Source organism: Vicugna pacos, chromosome 11 (genome assembly GCF_048564905.1).
Source record: "Vicugna pacos chromosome 11, VicPac4, whole genome shotgun sequence".
Lineage (NCBI taxonomy): Eukaryota > Metazoa > Chordata > Mammalia > Artiodactyla > Camelidae > Vicugna > Vicugna pacos.
Window position 1 is genome coordinate 50694947 of NC_132997.1, and position 22854 is coordinate 50717800.

At 52.1% G+C, this 22854-nt stretch overlaps 1 protein-coding gene across 1 annotated transcript in view; it reads right to left on the bottom strand.

Moving 5' to 3' along the window:
• Nucleotides 1–22854, bottom strand: part of CDH23 (cadherin related 23) — a 388627-nt gene that overhangs the window by 218601 nt on the left and 147172 nt on the right. Inside the window, exons 7-9 of the mRNA XM_072971348.1 lie at nucleotides 14023–14217; nucleotides 10280–10408; nucleotides 2236–2314 (exon numbers count right to left, since the gene is read on the bottom strand). Coding sequence (XP_072827449.1) covers nucleotides 2236–2314; nucleotides 10280–10408; nucleotides 14023–14217 — 403 coding nt within the window. The remainder of the gene's footprint in view (nucleotides 1–2235; nucleotides 2315–10279; nucleotides 10409–14022; nucleotides 14218–22854) is intronic.

Here is a 22854-nt window from a genome sequence, read left to right on the forward strand (position 1 = left end):
ATCTCATAAGATGCTGCCGCAGGCAACTGTCCCCAGACTCCAAGCTCAAGAGCCCAGCCCAGATCCCAAAGCCTTGGCAGCTCTACCCTCCTACCTCCTGCTCCAGGGGAAGGGGGTGGCTGGGGCCATCTCTGAAGGCTAAAGAGGACCTGAGGGTCTGGGGCTGGTGGCCTGGCAACCAGTCCAGACTTGAAATGGACCAATACCCTGGAGGATGACCTGTCACTATCACTGCAGGCATTTCTAGTCTGGCCATGACCTCAGGCTAGATTCTGGCCCTCTGCTCCCTGCTTGCATCCAGGGGTACGCCTGGAACCAGCCCAGAGATAATGAGATGAGGAGACAATCCACTACCCAGCCACGTGTCCCATTCCTGCTGCCACCTTATACTGGGCCCCCAACTCCATCACCCTTTGGGCTCACTGGGGCTCCCTCAGATCTCCAGTGCAAGCCCCTTGTCACTAGGAGGCACTTGCTTTGCTTCCCAATTTGACAAACTCACGAATGAGACCAGTACCAGTATGGCTCTCCCTTCTCTGCCTACCAGGAGAGGGCCTGCTAATTCCCAGCAGGACTCTGCCTTCCTACAGAATGGCTTCCTTCCTAGGACCTCCTTTTCCACATCCTGGCCTAAGGACCACCTGCATCTGGGCCACTGAGAAAAAGGGCCATTCCCAGTCCCCGCCCCATTTCTAGAGAATGAGAATCCCGTGGGTGCCAAGGACTCTGCCTTTTTGGTAGGAGAGGCCCAGGCTATTCTCTGGCATACTGGGATTTGAAAACCCACTTCCCGTAGAGTGACATTCATTCATTCATTTATTCATTCTATAAGCACACATTGGGGTTTACTCTTGCTGAGTCCTGTGCTGAGCACCAGAATGGGGAGGAAATGGGGTCGGGGAGCAGAGACCCAAACCCACACTGGTATTGCTGCTGCTGATGACCACACGAGCTGGTCTGACATTTGCTCTGGGTCCTGGGGCCCCCTGAGCTTAGAAGCACAATAACAGCCATGCCAGAAGCTGCAGGTCACAGGGAGTCTGTAATATCCCTGATTTCCTGCATTCCCAAGGATGGGAGGGCTCTCTCTCCTACCAGGTAACTCCCAGCATCCTGAAGGTATCATTAGCTGCTAGCAGTAATAATACTCCTAGCTAACACTTGTGAAATACCTTACATACGTTAATGAAGCTCTTTACATATATTAAGTCTTATGACTCTTGAATCACCTGTGGTAGATTCTCTTATTGCTCCCATTTTATGGATGAGAAACTGAGGTAGGAAGATCCACCCAAGGCAATATGCTCAAGAGACTCCATCCATGTTCTTGATCACTACTCACTGGTGTCCTTTGATCTTTAGGGGGAAAATGCCACTCTCTATTCTTGGCAACTGAATAGAGGGAGGGGCAACTGGCCTGGTGGCCTGCCATCCTCCTGACCATCAGTCTGGCCTGCTCAGATGAACCAGGCCGACCCTTCAGTCACTAGTGGGCTGGGGGTGGGAGAACAGGAACAGGTCCAGAGCCTGTGAGTGAGTGAGCAGCTTCTCGTGGACCTCTGACCAGCCCCCTTGCTCCAAAGCCGCTAGTCCCAAGACAGCCAAGGAGTTGCTACTTTGCTGGTCTTTGGGTGGGGATGTGGGGTCAAGGGTTCCATCAACCCTCTTTGCATTCAGTCACTATCCTGCTCAACCCAGAGCTCGGGTGGGAGAGGAGGGCTTATGTGCCTCGCCTCAACATTCCAGATAAGACATGAATTTCTAATGGTCAGAAATGTATAAAGAGCATGAAATCAGTTAAAGTTGCAGCTGTATGAGTTCTAAAATGATGAGAAAACTGCCAACTTTTCATCAAGTAAGTAAAGAAAAACAAAGAAAAGCCCAGAGCCTTGAAAGAGGTTAGACAGAAGTCACCAGTGACCCGGGCTCAGAGCCCCAAAGTGCCCAGATGCCTTGGACCTTGAATATCAGCACATGCTCCTGCCCCACAACACCCCGGGCAGCCCCCAACATCTGAACCTCGGGCGCAAGTTCCTCTTCTCCTCCCTTCCTCCTCCTTCCTTCATCCAGTCAGTCTCCTGCCCGGGTTCTTTAGCCAGTGTTGTCCCTGGGGATAGGTCCCCTCATGCCACTGTCCCACACACCCATAGACCCCTCCTCAGCCCTATAGAGCCTGGCATTCCCACAGTGGCTCTTCCTGGGTCATGTGGGGGACCAGGGCAGCCCAAGCCTTACCTGAGACGATGGTGTAGCCAATCCCCCGGGGACGTCCTTTATCCTGGTCGATGGCAGTGATAATACGCACTGTTGTGCCCTGGGTGGGAGACAGGAAGGATTTGAGTTCAGCTGCCCAGCCCCCAGGCTGATGTTCTTCTTTGTCGTTGTCCTGGCACCCACAGCTTCCCTCCCTATGGGGACTCTTGGCTGCAAGGCCAGCCAAAGAACTAGATGCCAAGTGCACAGGCCTCAGCTGTGCCCGTTATCCCTAGGACATACACCAGGGCCTCTGGACAACACCTCAGCGTCCTTGGAGAGACCCAATCTTGCTGATGCTCTCACTCTCCCTTCCCCTCCTCATTTCCCCTCATTCAGATGAACCACCCAGGAAAGAAATGCTGATGGAGAAGCATCCAGCAAGAGAACAAGGGATCTGGTCTCTATCTTGACCATCCATCACATTGCTGTGTGACATCAGGAAGGTTGCTGTACCTCTCTGTTTTCCCCCACCTTAATATGAATAACAGCAAAACCCTGGAACCTTGTTTTCACTAGGGCCTGAATAAAGGAGAACATCATGGATCAATTACTCTGTAAATGAAAGCATCATAAATCCTGAAAGTGAGTCTCTCCAAGAATGACTGTGACAACCCTGGTGGCCACCATGGACCTCTGAACCGTGCCCCATCCAGCACTGCAACCCACAGTTCCTGCCTCAAATGGCTCTGTCCCACGCCTCATTCATTCTCCCCGTAGCAATAGGGGAGGGGAGCCAGGGGCTGGGACTCTCATGATGGGGATTCAAGGCTCCATGCTTTTGGGGAGCACATGGTCTGCAGTGAGGGGTCAAGGATATATGCACGGACACTGCTATACAGATATGGAGTTGCTTAGAGGCATAAATGTACCCTGAAGTGTAGAAGTCCACCTGGAGAAACTGGCAAAGGGCTATACAGCTGGTGACATTTAGGATGGGTCATGAAGGGTGAGTAGGAGTTTGCCAGAGAGAGAGAACAAAAGGAAGGTGCTCCAGGCAAAAGACACAGCACAGGCAGGGGCCTGGAGGCCTAAGAGTCTCTAGAAAGAGATGCTGGCATATAGTGGGTGCATTCAAATACCAAATGATTGGTTGATTGGTGAATAAATGAACATACGTATGATTGGATCCTAACAATATTACCACCACCACCACTTGCTGCATCGCCCCTTGTCCAGGGCAACCACTTTGCTCTCTAGGTCCTATCACACCAGCTGTGCCTCCCTTCATGCCTGCCTGAGGTTCTGGTCTAAGCTGCAGTTTCCCTTGACTGATGGAGAGCAGGACAGCCCTGTCCCCATGCCCCAGGGAGATATCAACCCTGGCATTTGCATGTCTAATGAAGGTCTTTTGTGGCCTTGGTGCCTCTCATGCATTTGCCATTCATCAGCTGGAGGCTGTATGTGGCACCCTCCACCCCCATCTGAACACTTTCTTTTGAGAGAGGCTTGTTCCTGACATGCAGACCTCTGACTTGGGGCGGGGAGCCGGGGAGGCCTAGGGGCAAGGTGCCTCCCCTCTCCAACTCCTCCAGGTCTCGCTGCCAGGACCCAGGAGGGGCATCTACCACGTCACCCTCCCAGGGCAGTGCTGCCCCTGCACAGCTGTCGCTCATCCTCTCCTGAACTTAGGTGGGTGGCAATCCAGAGCATCTCTAGGTTTGACTGAAGGAAAGTAAGAAAGTCGCAGAGGAAATGTCTCCCGTAGAGAAATGGACACAGCACAGAGGCCAAAGCCCGGCGGAAGGCAGGTCTGGCTCTTTTCTGTGGGCCCTTCCCCCTGCCCCACCCTCCCGCGCAGGAGACTGGAGCTCCGGCTAGATTCCCTGGGGGGAGACAGACTGTTAGGAAGTCAGAGAAAGATGCCATTAATTGCCAGAGTGGATTCTGAGGACCTGAGCTGTGCGAGAGGGTGAAGCACCTGCTGCGGCAGGAGCCCTTCTCCAGCACTTGTTCCGTGCCTGGCACTGCAGTGAATGCTTTTATGTCTTAACTCCTTTCACGCTCACAACTACCCCAGGAGACAGCTCCATTTTACAGATGAGGAAACTGAGGACCATGAGTTAAGTGGCCTTTCCAAGGTCCTACCCACCGCAAAGAGTGAAGCTGGGAATCAGATTCAGATACTTTGGCTCCAAAACTCTGTTGCCCACCAGGCAATGTTGCTTCCATACAGGTTGTTATAATAATGGTAACCATCATTTATGAGAGTCGTTGCTATGTGCCAGGCACCAGTGTAAGCAATTTACAAGCATTAATTCATGTCAAATTTGGGAAAACATACATCCCCTGTCCCTCCCTTGGAGATGCACAATGGGCTTTAGTGTGATAAAGGCTTCTAGAAGCAGTAAAGTAGCAAAGAAACCTGTTAACCTTTGTTTTCTCCGGCATTCTGAGCTGAAGACAGACTCTCTTCATGTAACATCTGTTAACGGCCTCAGACCCAGGGGTCAGAAAGGGGTGATTTGGAAAGCACTGCATTAGATCTGAAGGGTCGCTAACAACTTGCCCCCTGCCATCATCCCATCAGGGGTTCTTTTTTGGAGGTAGGCCTTTCCTGGGGTCACTCCTCACACAGGAGAGGCCTGGGTTTGTCCCATTCTGTCCCCAGAGTGCAGGACTCTGGCCCGAGGCTCCAGCTGTCAGGATGGGCTTTCTGGACACCAGGACAGCTCCCTCTTTTATGGCCTCATCCAACTTGAGCCTCACATGTGTCCCAGCATGAGGGGCCCCTGGCTGCCCCTGGCCTGCTGAGGGCAGGGACTGGCCTGCCAGGCTGACTGGGCCCAGTGCCCACCAAAGCACCATTCCAGACAGTCACTAAACAAGAAACCTGGAGGGGCAGCTGCAAGCCCACAGGCATACAACCAGGGCTGGGCGTGGCTGGGTCGGGCCCGTGTCAGTGAGCCTCAAAGAGACTGGAAAGGGGCCAGTGCTGGCCTGTGCAAAGAGGGGAACTGGCGACCAAAGAACCCTCAGTCCTTAGAGCCTTGTGAACATCTCCCTGTGGGCATGCCTACCCTGGGCGGCCTGGAGTCCCCCTGGGTGGGTGGAGCTCAAAGGGGACCAGACAGCAAGGAGGCTGGCTTTCCCCAGGAAAAGATACACCTGAGCTTCCACGAAGTGAGCTCTAAAAGGCTTCTGACAAAGTTTGGGGTTTCATCTCTTTTTGGGTAAATAAATCCATTTTTAATAAAACCTTGAGCTTTTAATACAAGTGCAGCCACAAAGACTGGAAATGTTATGAGAAGGAATTAACAGGGAGGAATAGGGGCTCTTGGGAACTCATGGCTCTTGTTTCAGAGTCTCAGTGATTATATTTTCAATATACTGAAACTTATTTCCAAAGATGAGGGGATGGAGAAGTGTCCACCCCAAGGCTGGGCCCCTCTATGGGCTGGCTCTCCAGGGAGGGTCTCAGCTAGGGGTGCACCAGGGCATGGCCAGGAGAGCAGATGGGTGGGCCCAGAAGGGCTAGAAATGGGGTGCACCAGACCACAGGGCTTCTTCCCTTCACAGGAACTCCCATTGCAAGGATGCCCCCTTCTGGGAAATGAGGCTTCCCCGAGAGAGGCCAAAGGTACACAGGCCAGCGGGGTCCTGACTCCTCATGGTGGGAAAAGCAGTACGGCAAGGGGGGTAAGGGTTTGACTCTGTGGTCAGACTTCCTGGGTTTGAACCCTTCGAGTGAGTTACTTAACCTCTCGCTGCCTTGTTTCCCCCATCTATAAAATGGGTATAACAACAGTCCCCACAACTCAGGAAGTGAGACACGTAAAGTACTTGCAATAGCACCTGGGCCATGGCCAATGCTATAAAACCAACTGTCACTATTCACTGGGGCCTGGAACCGTGAGCAGCTGGTGAAAGCTAAGATACCTCTTCCCAGACAATGCATGCACGTGATGTTCCAAACAACAAATTCAGACTCCCCAGGACCCGAGGTTAATAATCCCTGCCCTAGAGGTAAGGTGTTTTCTGGCATTCTATAGAGAGAACAGCTAGGCGCTCACAGGGAGAGCTAGCATTAGTTGAGCACCTACTGTGTGCCAAGCCTTGTGCTGGGCCCCCAGCATAGGTTCCCTCACAGCTCCTCCCAGTGAGGGGATACGTGGGGAGACTGAGGCTCAAGGGGTCCGGGATTTGCTTAAAGTCACAAGGTGCGGTGAGTGGGTGGGTGAGGGTGTTGGGGAAGACGGAGGGCTGTATCAGGGTGGGTAAGGGGTGCCAGGCAGCCCCAGCCTCTGAGGCTTGGGTACCAGAAGGGAAGTCTGGGCAGAGTCGAGAGGAGCTGGGATTGCTCTCCCTCCTGTGGCTGCCTCCTTCCAAAGAAGCTGGCCAGGAGAGTGGCTGAAGCTGGAGCCTTGGGGGGCCCGGTCCACCTCTTCCCTGCCAGCCCAGCTGCCTCCCTGACCCACTATTTCCATGACAGGATTAAGGACTTGAAAGGTGGACTTGCAGTTTGCTTCAGGAGTGGGAGGCGCCCTTGTGGGGAGGAGGCCGGTGGGGGCTGAAGGGGACTTCCGACAAGAGCTGCCACAGCAGATTCTGAGGCAGAAAATCCTATTTCTCAGTCCTTAATTCCAGTCAATTCCAGTCAAAGGGCTGATAGGCATCGGCTGGCAGTAATTTGTGCAGTTTATCCGCTCTTTTCACCTTCTATCGGTCCTTCACTGACGGGCAGGCCGACATGCTGCTGCTCGAGTGAAGAAATTAAAATTTGATGCAATAATCCCAAATAAGAAGGATTTTATTAGGTAATATATACACTTTAGATGAGGCATGCTGGCCTGATACACTGATAGAGGCAGGCATACATGCTGGGAGCCGCAGATAAAGAGGGGAAGCGAGGGAGAGAGGGCGAGGGTCCGGATGAGGCCCCAGGCCAGCAGAGGCAGGCCCGGGTTGAGGGATGCCTGGGTCCCCCAGCCCTGGGGGCTGACCAGGCCGCGCTGGGGCTCCTCAGCCTTGGCCTGGCCAGGGAAGTGCTGCGTTAAATCAGAGTTTCACACTGTAAAGAGACATGAAGGGCCTGGATCAAGGCACGGAAACTGATTAGAAGCAGGGAAAAACCAGGCTCTGGGTGTATGAGAAGTGCAAGAGATGTGAAAACTTTCAAGCGTGGAGGCAGAGGGAGTCAGAGGTGTGTGGACACTGAAGTGATTCCGTGGGCACTGAGAGAGCCCGAAACTTTCAACTTACTTCCTTATCTGGCTCCCTCAAGCCTGGTCACATGACCCAAGTGGCGGGACTCAGACTGGCTCCCTGGGAGCGACCCAGGCATTGGCGTTAGTGGCCTCGAAGGAATGAATAAATTGGGAGTTTGAGATTAGCAGATACTAACTACTATGCATAAAACAGATAAACAACAAGTTTCTACTATATAGCAGAGGAAACTATATTCAATATCTTGTAGTAACCTCTAATGAAAAAGAATATGAAAACAAATTTATGTATGTGTATGTATGACTGAAACATTATGCTGTACACCAGAAATTGACACATTGTAAACTGACTATACTTCAATTAAAAAAGAATGTAAATTTTAAAAAAAGAAAGAAATTGTGATATACACACATACATACACACACACACACATATGATGGAATACTACTCAGCCTTAAAAAATAAAACAATGCCATTTGCAACAACATGGGTGGACCTGGAGATTGTCATACTAAGCGAAGTAAACCAGAAAGAGAAAGAAAAATACTATATCACTTATATGCGAAATCTTAAAAAAAAAGAAAGGACACAAATGAACTTTTTTACAAAAGAGAGACAGACTTACAGACATAGAAAACAGACTTATGGTCACCAGATGGGAAAAGGAGTGGGAAGGGATAAATTGGGAGTTCAGGATTTGCAGATACTAACTACTATATATAAAATCGATAAATAACAAGGTGATACTGTACAGCACATGGAACTATATTTAATACCTTATAATGGCCTAAAATGAAAAAGAATATGAAAAGGAATATATATATATATAATGTGTGTAAATGAATCATCATGCTATACATCAGAAATTAATACAACATTGTAAATTGACTATACTTCAATTAAAAAAAAACCTGCCGATCTGAAAGGAACACACGTAGCAATGTTTAACTTAGTATTACTCTGCTACGATACACGGATGCCAGGATAAGACAAGACAAACTGAAGGGTCTGGGAGCACATGCACACCAACAGCCCTCTGGCTGACTACCAAGACTCTGAGATGAGGCTGAAGCTGGGACCCCCAGCCCAATCCAAATACTCAACCACTGTTTACTAGCCTGCTAATGCTGGCATTGCTAGGTGCGCCAATCTCTAATACCCACAGGCCAGGGAGGCACTATTAAGACAGCCTTAGCCCCAGTTTCCCAAGGAGGAAGCAGTCAGGAGGTCGTGTGATTTGGCCAAGTAAGAGCACGGCAGTGCAGAGACCTGCACCAAGTTCCCCTGGCTGCCCCACCACCAGCACGTCCTCACTTCAATCGACAAGCTGGCTTTGCCCATATTCCCTGCAGTCAGCCCCGGGCACAGTGCCTTGGGAGGCCCATGGAAGGTGTGAGACCAGGCCCCAAAGACTCAGGCACCTGGATGACCGGGAGCCCCAAAGTAACCCACTTACACATCACTGAACATTATAGGTGTGGCTACAATTCAGTGGTAAGTTATGCTGCATAGAGAGTGAACTCCACCAAAATTGAGAGGAGAGAGCCTGTGGGCCATGGAGGATGAAGCCAGGAAAAAAATTCTAAAGATTGTCAGTGAGCTGGGAACCAAGAGATGGGTGATGGGAGCAATCACGAGGGGTGATGAGGATGACAGGATAGTGAGAAGGTTGGCCTGAGCAGGGCATTTGTTTAGTCATTCCATAATCACTTCCCGAGCTCCACGGTGTGCTATGTCCACAGCAGATCCCTCTTCCTGCAGCACTACCTTCTCAGTCCAGCAGAGAAGCTGAGGGTAAGCCAGACAAGAGCACTGAGCGCTACGAAGGGGATGGCCAGGGGCAGGATGGAAGGGTCCACCTCATCTGAAAGGTTGGGGCCAAGAGCACGTGGGCTTAGCAAAGAGGTTTTGTGGGGCGGTAGCCCTCAGTCTCAACAGCTAGAGCTCCTGCCGTCCATGCACCACCAAGAAAGAGAGGGCTGGGGTGTGGACATTCAGAGGTACCCCTCTACCCTTGAAACAGCTTCAGACACCTGCAACAAGAGGCCAAAAAGCATCTTGCTTGTTGGAGCCTCCAGGCCCCAAGTGGCCCCAAGAAGGAAGTGGCTACCCCCTCACACCTGGAGACTGCAGCACGATGCTTGGAAGCAGCCAACAGTCAGGACAGATCACAGTCCCAAACTGGAGGGCAGGCTTCCTGGTCCAAGGAAGCCTGTGGACACATCCCTATGGGGTGCCAATCTACAGTCTGGCTGGTGATCTATGACCTTGGGACATGGCACAAAACCACGAGCATGGCCAATCAGGTGTCTCTCTTGAAAACATGGCCTTGAGAAACCCAGAACCTGGGCAGTTAGGAGGGGCAGCTGGAGCTGTGGGCTCTCTGGGAGGAGCCCAGCCTGAGAGGGCCTGCGGGGTGGAGGGCAGTGGCTGCCATCTTGGACAGCATGGGTTGGTCGAGAGACACAGACTGACCAATGGACCCATGGTGGGCAGGGCTGAGCCCCACTGATGTTTTGGTGAGCCTTGCTGAGTCCAAGCCCACTCTCCAGCCCAGGCCGGATTTTCCATGGGCATCCCCATCATTCCACATGAATCCTTCTGAACTGCCCCCCTTCGCTGGCACTAGCCAGTCTTTGCTTTTTGGCACTTGGACCCCTCCGGGGATGAAATGAGAGGGCGAGGAGGTGAGGTATGGTACAAGAGGGGTTGGGTTTTCACTGTGCTGGGACAGCCATCATTGCCACGTATGGGGGTTCGGGGGAGTAGAAAACGCCAAGGAGTCTGTCCTACCAAACAGGGCCCCCATCCCTACCAGAAGCACAGTGGGAAGTCTCACCAGGGCCGGGGAGGGTCTTACCGGAGGAGAGTGCTCATAGATGTTGGTGCTGTAAGGCAGGTTGATGAAAATGGGGTCCATGTCCTGGACGTCTGTGATGATGATGGCCAAGTTGGCCAGCGTGGACAGAGGCCTGGTTTTGTCTTGATCCTTAGTGGACAAAGATACGTAGCCTTAGGTTAAGTGATGTTGTGGATGTGTGCACACATGCACACACACATGACACCCATGTGCACAAAGGTGTGCAAACATGTACACATGTGCTCCCACATTCCCATGGGTAAGGGCATTAGCACAGAAGTTCAAGAACTCTAAGAACTCGCAGGGATCCACAAACAGTGCCCTCAAGGCCCAGTGGCAGATGGTTTATCCACTGTCACAAAGCAGGGCTGGGGCAGAGCCACATCTCTTGCCTCCAGCCTGGCCTAGGCCTGACCACCCCGCACATCTGATGGGTGGGATGGCAGGCTTGGGGCAAAGGGACAGTGCTGCCCTTAGCTCCTTCTCTGGATTCAGGCAGGGGACCCCTCTCCATACCCATTTCCTGCCCCTTCTCATGCAAGGGAAGCAAGGGAATTGACTGGGTTTGGGATTTTTCAGAAGAAAGGCCCTTTGACAGCAGAGGGGTCTACTCTGGGACCTGCAGCCTGCTCTGCACTGAGTTTACTGGTCAAGCAACTTTTCTGGTAGAACCAGCAGGGGGAGCTCCAGGGCCTGTGACACTTGGGGGACTCTGGGAAGGAATCCTGAGAGGTCATGCAGGCCACGTGGCCAGGCAGGCAATGTTTAAACCCTCCCAGATGGAAAGGTGGTCCTATGAAATCTCACCAAGAAAGAAAACCCAAAATCCATCTTCTATCACCCTAAATGTGATAAACTGTTTAAATAGCTCTGCTACTGAATAACAACAGCCAACAAGAATAGAAACTACATGCTCAATACAGATTATATCCCAGGCACCATGCTAGATACCTCATTTGCTTTCATAGGTATTATGTGCCCATTATTCAGATTTAACAGAGACCAGAGAGGTTAAGTAACTTGCCCCCCGTCACAACTGTTAAATGTATAGCCAGGACTCAAACTCAGGTCCTTTTGACATAAAAACCTGCCCTGTCTTGATCTGGGGTCCTAACATCAGCCCCGTGGCTGACTTGCTAGGTCACCTTGAAAAAGTTCTCTTCCATTTTGGAGTCTTAATTTCCTATTCTGTGAGATGAAGGGACTCACTGGAATGACCTCTATGGACTCGGGCTTATAAATTCTCTGGTGTGGGATTTGAACAGGACTGTCCTTGGGTTAGGTCTTCCTTGATCTGGCTGGGTGATCTGAACAATGCAAGGCATTCCCCACCTTACAACAAGGCCAGTGCCTGCTTCTGCTCTCCAGAGAGAGAGCTACAGAGCCTCCGAAGGAGAAGAAGGGCTGGTTGTCCTTAAGAGTCCTCAGGGGCAGCCAAGGAGAGGGGGGAGGGGCTTTGGGGGTGCGTCGTGGGTGCAGCAAGGGAGGGGAGAGTCTGGGGGTGTGGGGGGAGCTGGGCAGAGGGACCACAGCAGAGACAGCCTTGCAGCCTCCAAGACGATGGGGCCCACAGCCCAGACTTGGGGACTGCCCATGGTAAGAGTGCTCAGCTAGGCACCAGAATGACCACCAGGCAGACAAGGCCAGAGGGGGAGGCCTGGTAGGAAGTCCCTTGACCTCTTGGGTCAGGGATGCCAGTAGTTCTGGCTTGCCATTACCAGGCTTCTGTAGGTAGCTGGCTTGGTCCAGCCTGGCACCTAACCTCCCTGTCCCACACCTGTGGCCGCTGTCTAGCTCCTGCCAAGGATGCCCCTGTCTAGCCCACCCCAGACTCCATGGCTTATCCTGCCGGACAGGCACCTGTTACTCTGGCACCTACAGTCCTAAGCAGCTTACTCCCAGGGGAGTCCTCACAAGTCCCCACCTGCTACCCACCCAATGAGGGCTGGGGACCCACACTGCTCCCTGAGATGTCTCACAGGACAATCTCCTTGGGGTAATGTCCCGCGGCCAAGGGCACAGCACCAGCCCTGAGGCACAGCGCCAGCCCTGAGAGGGACTTGTGTATCAGGTGGGGGAGCCACTGAAACCTAAGGAAGTTCTAGGGCCCCTCCTGCTCTACTGCTCCAAGGCCTGATGGCTGGAAGATTAACAGCAATTTAGCTGCATTCACCATCCCAGCTTGAGCCCAGACCTCTTGATAGGCTAGACCACCCAGATTCCTGCCTGTGCCCAGCTCTGGTCTCTTCCCCACTGACCCAAAGCCATTTTTATGGTAGGTGGAAATTATCCCACAGGGACAAGTTCATAGTGAGAAAGAGAGACAGTATCTCTGTATTTCTGCGCCCAGGGATGTGCAAGTGGAGAGTAGTGGGAGGGGCATCACCCCCAGTGTGTGTGCAAGGGAGTGTGGAAGGGTACAGATGTGTATAAAAGGTAAATTCCACCCTTGTAAATCCCCTTGATCCCAGAAGTCAGTTTTACAAATAGCAGCACACACGTCCTCCCAGGCAACTAACGCTCCACGAGGGGAGAAGGAAGGAACGTGGGTGTCATCTGTACTGGCTTCCCCAGGAGCTGCTGGGCCAGGTCCAAAGAAAAAGTTTGCATTTCCGGGTTCTCGGTGTCTCCCTGGATCTTGCCCCATCCTAGGGGAAACGCATCTTTCAAACTGGACCCTTGTGCCTTCCCCTGGGATCTAGGCTCTGTGACCTGCCAAGTGGAGACCACAGCACTAGTGGTAGCCCCTGCGGCAGTGACGGGGGCCAGGTGGTGGATGCTGTGTGTCAGGCTAATGGGTCCTGGAGGGTCAGAGGGACTCCTGTAATTTGTTTCCCTGTTGACCTGGGCTTTGTAAACAGACATCTAAGGGACAAATAGGTCAGCTTTCACCCTGCTGCCAGCTGAAGGCTTCAGCTGTGCTTGAAGGCAGTGGCCAGGAGCAGGGAAGAGGGGAGTGAGAGGTAGAACCCTACTGAGGGTGTGGCCTGCCTGTCCCTCAGGCCCTCAATAACAGCTGGTGACAGAGGCCAAGCATCTGTGGTGTCCTGGAGGCTCAGAGACTCCTGGCCATGGGGTACTGGACGAGGGGTTCAGACAGCCTGGGTTTGGGTTCTTGCTGCCCACTACTCATCGGCTGGTGAGTCTCAACAGTGCCAGACATAAAATGGGATCATTATTCCTCTCCCACCGCCCTCTTCTGACTAACTCATCCTGGAATTCCCAGGACCCCGCACGGTGCTCAGCACAGATGGATGCTCCCTTCTGTGTAAAAGAGTAGCGGTCAGGGGACCTGGACCCTCTGGCTCCTGCATGTTGGGTGGTGTCAGGACACAGCTGGGTTGACATCTCTGTCCTGTGTCCCAGAGAGCGAGAGGACACCCTGCACTTGGAATGCCCTGTGGGATTACAGTGCAGGCTCTGGAGTCCAACTGCTAGGTGACCAAGGGCAAGTCACTGAATGGCTCCTGTGCCTCAGTTTCGTCATCTATAAAGTGGGTATCTTAATAGTACTTATGATACAGGGCTGTTGGAGGTTTAACAGACACAACTGGAGTGCTCAGCACAGTGCCAAGAACACAGCATGGACCCTCAGTAACATCAGTTGTTATTATTATTACGATCGCCAGCAACACCATTAGAAGCCTTGACTAGCAGGGAACGGGGATGACGTTCCATTGCTCTCTCTGATGGTGGGAGGAGGCAGGCATCTGGTTGCCTGGGGCCTCAGCACAGTAACTCACCGTGGCGTTGACGGTGAGCTGGTAGGCCTGCGTGGTCTCGTAGTCCAGCTCCCGGATCACTGTGACAATGCCGCGTGCACTGTCGATGGCAAAGAACTGGGAGGGGGGCTGGAAGGAGTAGAGGACGCTGCCGCCTGCACCCAGGTCGGGATCCGTGGCGTTCACGATGAAGATGGGCGTCCCCACTGGTGTGTTCTGGGGGGTGAAGCAAAGCAAATAAAAGGGTGAGCCGGAGCTTGGAGCAGCTGCCTCAATCAGTGACTATTTCCCCAAAACCCATTAACCACGGACTCCAGCCAACGAGACCCATGGCTTTGTCTTTTTTATTCTAAGAGGGTTCAGAGGAATTTAAAATGCAATATCTTTTTTTTTTTCATTTTTTGATGGCCTCCTGGTGGCTGTAACAGCACCAGTTCCAAAGATGATCTGCTCATCCTGGAGTTCTGGGTGAGGGCCTTCTGGTCCCCAAACCCCCGTTTCTTGGTGGTTTTGCTTCCTCTGTCAGGTGCCCCTTGGCTGCTCAAGCCTCAGGCCCGAGCTGCTCTGGAGGGCACCCGGGATGGAGGTTCCAAGGGCAGGGTGCTGGGAGGAGTGTGGTATGGGGATGTGGCAGAGGGCTTGGGGGCTCTTCCTGGCCCACAGAGATTACTTGGTTTGCCCTGGGGTGGGGCATCCACATGCCATCCCTGGGCCATGGCAGCCTGCCACCAGAAAGACCCATGAGGCGCACTTAACTGTCACCCCATTTTGGGAGCCTTCCATGATTCCCTCTGCTAGACACTGTGTATAAACCCCTCCCCCTTTATGACTTTCGGTCTCTGAATAGATAGATCTGACCTCTACACAGAGGCCTTTCAAACCCCTGAGGCAGGTCAGCCTCTACCATGCCCCTACTCCTTGCCATTGTTTATATTCAGAGTCCCACAGCACCCTGGAATTTTTCATCATCCACATTTCTTCCCTAATTCCCTGGTTAGTGCCCATCTTCTCTCATAGCACATGTGCTCCATGGAAGCTCTATCTGCCTTGCCTACATTGTGCCTGGCACATGGCAGGTGTCCAGTAAACATCCTTTCTGAAGACATGAATGAAGCTCTATGATAGTGCATCGTATTTTAAGTATCTGTTTGCATCTTCTGCTCAACTGTCAGCTCTCATCACTGCCGTGCCCACCAAAACCATGTAAGCCACGCCTCCAAAATGCTAGCTGAGTAAATTTATTACTGACTTAATGACCTCTGGACTCATCTGAAGAGGAGCAGTCTAGTGAGGCTCTGCCTGGAGACAGAAAGGAAGAAACAATCCCCACTCCCGTTGACTGATCAACTGTATGTGCCTTGTCTGTGCTGTGGGCTACGCCTATCAGCTCTGTAACAAGTAGCTTTCCAGGTGGTAGCTATTACATTGTTTCAAAAAGGAAGTTGAGGCTCATAGAGGTTAAGCAACTCACCAAAATCACATAGCTAGGCAGTGGCAAAGAATGCCTTGAATTCAGGTGTAGTTAACTCTAAGCCCATGCTCTTAAACTCTGCTAAACACTCCTCTAAACATCAATGGCGGTCCTTTCCCTAACTCTTCTGTATGATGCTGAGGTCAACTGTCAGCTTGGGTGGTACCTCCTAGCCAGGAGTGTGGGGTTGGCCTGTCAGTTCCCTGAGGGCAGAGACAACGTTCCTGGTCCTCTGTGATCTTTTTATACTGGGACAATGACTGGATCGCTTCTCACACCTTCAGGGCTCCTTCCAAGGAGGGCATCCACATGGCTGTCCCTCTCCATGCTGCTGGCCATGACCTGTGCCCTGTGTCACTGCCTTGAACAGTTTCTTTCTTTGGGGAACAGTCTTGGCACGCTGGTAGCCCTTCCCTGGGACTACCTGCTCGAGGCAAGGGTGTTCTTTGTAAGGCCCCAGGTCAGGCTGGAAAGGGCCTCCAGAGGACAACACCACGGAGCTGCCTCTGTTTCTCTCTGAGTGTGCTGCCTCTCCCTCATCACCAGGCAAATGTCAGGATGAAAGGACAGGCTCATAATCTGTCCTTCTCCAACTGGCACTGAGACTGGGGCAGACAAGGGAGGACCTTTTCCTCCATACCATCCATGACCCCAGTGCCCCTCTGCATAGGACACCAGCCCTCGTGGTCTGGCCCTGTCTCCTCCTTCACACTTTATTTCCTGGCAGGTATTGCTTTCTGGCTAAGAGCATGTGTAGTATCTTTTCTTATCAGTTTACTATTTCCTGGCAGGTAGAGCTATTTGTACTTCTCCAACCCAGCAGGCTCCCTCACACTTCTGGGCTTCTGAACCTGCTTTCCCTTTGCTAGACCTGCCCTTCTCAGCTCAACGGCTTGGAAAACAGATGCTCTCTTTCCCTTCAAAAAAGAGTCAAGTGTGCAAGGGGGTAGAATGGATAAGTTGGAACCCGAGCCTCACTGTTGTGTCTTTGGGCTAGTTACTTAATCTCTCTGATCCTTAATCCCTTCTCTGTACATTGAAGTTAATAATACCTCATAATGTTAGTGTGAAGAGTACATAAGCTCATGAGTGTACAATTCCCAGCATACAATAAATAAGTGCTCAGAAGCTGACCGTTGCGATTTTATTGTCTGAGTGCCTTCTGGATGATGGCAGACAAGAATGCCTTCAAGGGTAGGGCAGGGAGGAAACATTAATGATACTGCACTGGGCATTCCCTGTCTGTACTCCCTCAGATCCACTGAGTACTCTGCACTAATATGACCTCCCTCTTCTCCTCCTCACTCCAGGGTGGCCTCAATGAATTGTATTCCACAGGCTTCCTCGCTGGTGGGCTTCTGCCAATGGCAGGTGCTGGTAGGAGCTCAGAGTTTGGGGAGGAGGCAGGACGAAAAAGAGTTTGGGGTATTACTTCCCCAATCCCTCCAGCTCCAGCCCAGCAACCCCTCCTCCCTGGTCTCAGCTTTTGGTGGGCTCTATCCCCTCCTCTTGCCCCTCCGGCCCCAGGAATAGAAGCAGCTTCCCAGTGCTGCTCGTCTCTGGTGCCTCAACATCCCTTAATATCCCCCTAGTCCAGCACCCCCTCTGGAAGTTGTCCCTTCACTGAAATGCCTTTATTGGAACTCTCTGAGATGAACTGTTTCCTGGGGGACCCTGATGGATACGGGCACTCTGCAAGTACCTACTCCAAGCCACCACATGCAAGACCCCAAAAACTGAATTCCCTGGGCACTGGGCTCAGCGAAGCCAGCCTTCACCCCAGTATGTCACTACAGTGTCACTGGTCTTGAGGCACTCTTTATGAGGTTCTCAGCTAACCCACAGCTCTCTCTCTCTGCCCCCCCACCCCACTCCCTCTGTAGATTCAGCATGTATGTCACACACGAGTGCCTGAGTCGCTCCAGAACAGACACGCCATAGGGGCCTGTGGTTCCTGTCACGAGAGGGATGGACATGTTCTGATTTCAGAGCCACAGACCCCTGTGAGGCAGCTAGACAGCCAGCACTTCAGAGCACGCCCCACATGGAGCCTGTACCCAGAGGAGAGAGATGGCTCCCATGAGAATGTCAGCTCTCCAGCCCCCTGCCTCAGGGAGGAGAGGACATTTCACCCATCTATACTGCATGGTCTGGGGCGAAGGCTCTCTGGGCATCTGATCAGAGGATTTAAGAGCAAGATCCAAGAAGACAGAAAAAGGAAAAAGAAGGGATGGTCCTCAGTCTGACCTTCTTGGATTATGTTTCATGCCCTGCAGTGAAAACCCATTTAATTTCTGCATAACTTAAAAAAGATTTTTAAAAAGGCCTGGTAAAGAGTTATTCATATACTTAGAAGGGACAAGCCATTGGAGAGAAAAGAATGCTGACTTTCTGCATTTCAGGTCCTGGGTGCCATGCTCTATGAGGGAAGTGGGGGGCCCTCATCAGCACATACACCGGGGGCTTCTCTGAGCACCCAGCTGCTGTTTCATGGAAATGTGCAGATGTGCTCACAGGTCTACCACCTCAATGCAAGCAGATTTCCTCTATGGGGCCAGGTGCATTTGGATTCCCAAGTGTACTGCAGACAATAAAACTTGGTGGCTCAGAGTGTGGGCTCTGAGTCAGACCCCCTAAGTTTGAGTCCCAGCCTTTCCACTTACTGGCTAGAGACCTTGGACGTACGCTGTTAAACTTACTCTTTTTGGCTCTCAGTTTCTCCATGTAAAGGAAAATGTAAAAATGGAGCTGTTACCAGTACCTACCTCCTAGGGTTCTGAGTAAGAATTACATGAGATAAGGTGTGAAAAAAATAAAAAGCCTCTCGCAGAGCCAGGAACACGGCAATATTGAGCAACATTCAACAAATGGTCGTTGCAATTATTATTAAGGTAATAAAATACCATCAAGGCAGCGTGAGATAAGCCCTTTTTAAAGGAGGGGTATTAGAAACATTATAAACAGTCAATCAATCTCTTCATCATGAATTTAGACAAAGGAGCATTTTAAAATCAGAAACAGAACATCTCTTTTGATTGGTTCATGGCTGCTGCAGACAGGGTCAGGATGGGAGAGGCTCTGAAGACCCTCCAAAGCAGGTTTGGAGAGTGTGAGAGGAAGGGTGGGATCTGAGGCAGGGGTGGAAGGGGTGCCTGCAGGCCAAGGAAGCTCCTGAGTACGGAGCCAGGCCTGACCACTTACCACTCAGGGATGGCTTGAGTGAAGGAGCTGGAAGGAACCTTGGAGATTATCCAGCCCAGCCTCCCCATTCTATAGATGGGAAAAGTGAGGGGGCATGCCTTGTTCTTGGTCTCACAGGTGGTCAATGGTAGAGCCGTGACTGGAAATCTGGTACCCTGACTCATATATAAGTGCTTTTTTCACCCCACCCAGAGATGCCAACCACTGCTTCCCTGTCCACCCTCCTCTCAACTAGAGATGCTCTCTGTACCCACAGTTCTGCTCAAGGGATGGACCTAGGTGGCCATGTTTGTACCAAGGGACTTCAGACTCAGGCCACATGTGATTGGTCCAGGGGCAACCACCTGACTCAAGCAGGCCAATCAGATGGGGCCTTGGAAGTTAAATCAGTTTTCTGTGGAGAACTGAAAAAAGATTCTTGCTACCTGGTTAGGGCTGGAGTGGGCACTGGGACAAGCCCAAGGCCACACAGAAGCCAAAGTTACAGGGTGGCAGCGAAGCCCACCTGCAGTGAGAATGGAGCACAGTGAGGCAGAAAAGCAGAGACAAGGGGCTAGCAGGGCCTCTCCTGCCTTGGCCTTCATAGGCCCTGTCTGGCCCTCCCCTCCCGTCCTGTCTGTGGTGCTGAGACATATTTGTGCTGTCCTTCCTGTGAGTACCCCTGACTCACTCTGGCCTGTGTGGGTCCCCACCAGGCACCCTCAGAACGCATCCAGCCACAGGCAGGGCCTCCTCATCCCCACAGCTCTGCCCCAGGCTCACCCTGCCCCTCGCCTGCTGGGATTTGGCCCCTTTGACGCCCACGGCTGGGCTGCAGAAGACAAAGCTCATGGCCAGCGCTCCTGACTACTGAGGGCACAGAAAGTAATGTGGGGAGAAGAAAGCAGCCTGGGTGGATGAATGCCGCTCCCGCTTCTTTTTAAGTGTCCCCAGACACTCCTTTAACATGCAAATCTGCTCAGGTCCCTGCAGTGATCAGCGTGCATGTGCGGTGGCAGGGGTGGGCAGGGGACAGCTTGACTGTGGGTTTGACACAATCAGCCAGGACAGGCCTGGAGGAGAGATGCCCCACAGAGTCAGGCTATGCCTTCCTAGAGACAGGGGACCAGGGAGAAGGCACCCCTCTGGTGTCTGGGCTTGGAGTTGGGGTCTACAGAATTATCACCATGTGGGTCTGGGCCATGGAGGCAGGGCCAAGAGGTCCATTTTGGCTGGGGGTCGGGTTGCCCCATTCTAGGGCAACCTCTCTCCACATATTCATTGTGGAATATGGCTCTGGGTCCACCTTCTTGCTGGAAAGGAGCAGTTGGTCTTTGGAGGAAAGGCCCCATGGAACGTGATTACCCCTGTTTCTGAGACAGGTCTCTTAGCACACTTCTCTGTCCCAGTTCTGCTTCCAAAGCCCCTTTCCCCATGGTGCCCCCTGCCCAGTCCTGTCCACTTCCTCACAGCTTCTTAGCCATTTCAAGGGAAATCTCCCTAAATGCACCACCCAGGCCTCCAGGAGGGCTGGGAAGTGTGATCGGGCATCATCCCCTGCAAACCCTTTGCACCTGCTAGGTTGCCCCTCTCAGCGCAGGGCCCATTCCCTGCAGGTCGCAGACAGGGCAGGCCCTTACCTTTCCAGCTTCCATTTAAGCTCCACATCACTTCTGATGGACCTGCTGTAAATGGGCCACCCTGTGCAATTCAGAGACAAATAAATCTTTTTGCTACTCCTGAGTTGACAAGGGAATAGACTCTGGCAAAGTTCTACCGTGCAAGGGATCTTGTTCGTTAATAATAATGATAAATAGCTCACTTCTCACATGTGATGTGACTCACATTACACTCTGGGCTTCGACGGAGGTGGCTCGGGGTGCTCCCTGGAATGGGTAGAGGGGTGCGTGGGCAGCGAGGGAGGAAGGGGCCAGACAGAGAGAGGCAGAGTGAGAGGCCAGAGAAAAGAGAGATGAAGAGAACGTAAAGAAAGGGGAAAGGAGAGAAGGCAGAAGGCAGAGGGAAGACCACAGGGGGACAAAGATAAAGAGGAGGGGGTGGTAGAGAGGGTGGAATTGGGGGCCAAAGGGGAATGGGGATGAGAGGGAACAGAGTTTGTGAGAGAAGAGAGAAGGAAGAAAGTTGGGGAGAAAGGAGAGAAAAACTTAAGGGAGCAAAAGAGACACTACAGAGGAAAAGTTGTGAACAAAGGAAAAGAAGTATAAAAATTCAAAGCAGCAAGAGAAAGGAAGATAGGAGAAAGTAAAAGCACACCATACCCCCCCATCCTCGCAGTGTACCCCCGCTTCCCCGCCCGTTAGATTTATTCTCAACCCTCTGCCAAACCTCGGAACGAGCCCGACCGTTTCCACCGTAGGTGCCATCTCTAAAGGCGTTATTAATATTTATGGAATGCTTGCTAGATGCCGCCACAGTCTTTAATATCTTATTATAAAGCCTGTTATAAAATGCATTAGTAATAAATTCCTGACAGATGGAGTTCTGACAAGGTGCAGGCACCTCGGTAGATCTGAGCTGGGAATAGACCCTCCTGGACCGAGCTTGTGGCTCAGAGGCTGGGCTGCTGGTCCCTGAGGTGGGGTGGGGGCGGGGGCAGAGAGGGGATTCAACCCTCAATCTGTCAGCATTTTTAAACATCTTATCTCATTACTTCCTCTTCCCAGATGGGGGAAATGGAGGCCCAGAGAAATAAAGTAACTTGTCCAAAGTCACACAGCTGGTAAGGGGCGGGAGCAGGATTGAAATTCAGGTCACCTCTGTGTCCCAGGCCTTGGGGACCCTGGAGATGAGGGTGTGGTGTGAGCTCAGGGCCCCTGCTCAAGCGGGACTGATTCATTCCCTCTCTGAAAGGGCTGGGGATGACACAGGGCTGGAAGCCGAGGGATTCAGGCTGTCCGGACTAGAGAACAGAGGGTTGGTGGGAAGCTTTAGCCCAAAGAGAAGTTCAGAAGGAAGAAGGGATCTCAAAATGTGCACACTTTCACTGGGCATAAGGAAATGGGCTCCCACTGTGACAAGAAGAATTTAAGTCAGAAGTGAAGATCTTTCTGACCAGGATGCGCCAGGGCAAAGTGGAGGCCCCTGTGCTTTGGTTTCCACTGATGCCAAAGAGGTACCTCTTCACTCATGACTCTGGAGCCGGAGCCCTACTGGGGTGCTGGTGCTCGGGGAGTGTGTAAAGTTTGGGAGGCCTTCCAACATATGGGGGAGGAGAAATGGGGTCTATGGGAGATGTGGGCTGTATTTCTTTCTCAAATAGGCAAGAAGGCTTGTGTGGGCACCAGCTGAGAGCAGGGTCCAAAGAGAGAAATGGTGCAGGAAGGAGAACCAGGAGAGGCAGGTGCCCACCAGGCCTCCGTGCATGTCTCAGGTCGCCCTGTTCTAATTGGGGAGAGGGCACTCTTGTGTGTACACACACCCACATGTGTACACACGTGGTCCAGCATCTCTCCCTGAGGAGGAGTCAGGAAGAGATCATTTCACAGCATCTCTTCTTTGGACCAGTGTCTGCTCTCTCGGATGATGTGCACTGGACTCTAAGAGGTGCTAGTTCTGTCTGAGTGCCAGGCAGACTATCAGGTGGAGATGTCAGCAGTGTGGGCAGAAGGAGCCCCAAAGGGCTGAGCCCCAAGTCTCACACACCCTGACATGGTTTGAGCACTTTCCCTGGGCTGGGCTGGCCTCCTCAGCTGTTCCACATCTCCATGGAGCCAGCTTAGTGCTCTCCCATCTCTGAGCCCCTCCTCCTTCTCAGCCTCTAGCTGTACTGCCTGTTCTGAATCCCAGGAAGACCTCCACCAAAGTGCTTACCTAAAGCCCATCCTGACCTCCTGAGTTCTGGTATCTTCACCTGCCGGAGTGATTCTTGGACGTGCCCCTCTCTTGTCTCCCACTCCTCGTCAATCACCAGGGCCTGTCAATTCTTCCTTCAACATGCCTCAAATCCTTCCCCTTCCCTTATCTTGGCCACCTTTGAAGTCCTAGCACTTGCACACAGAAGGTATTCAATAAATGTTTTAACAGAATCAGGACTTCCTGTTAAACGTGGCCGACTGAACACATCCAATTGTTTCTGTTTTTGTCCCAACCCCTCACTAAAATGCCAATATGGGAATTAAAAATGCATAAATCCACAAGGGCAAAATGAATGGGAGAGGCGGTGACAATAGATGAGAAGTGTC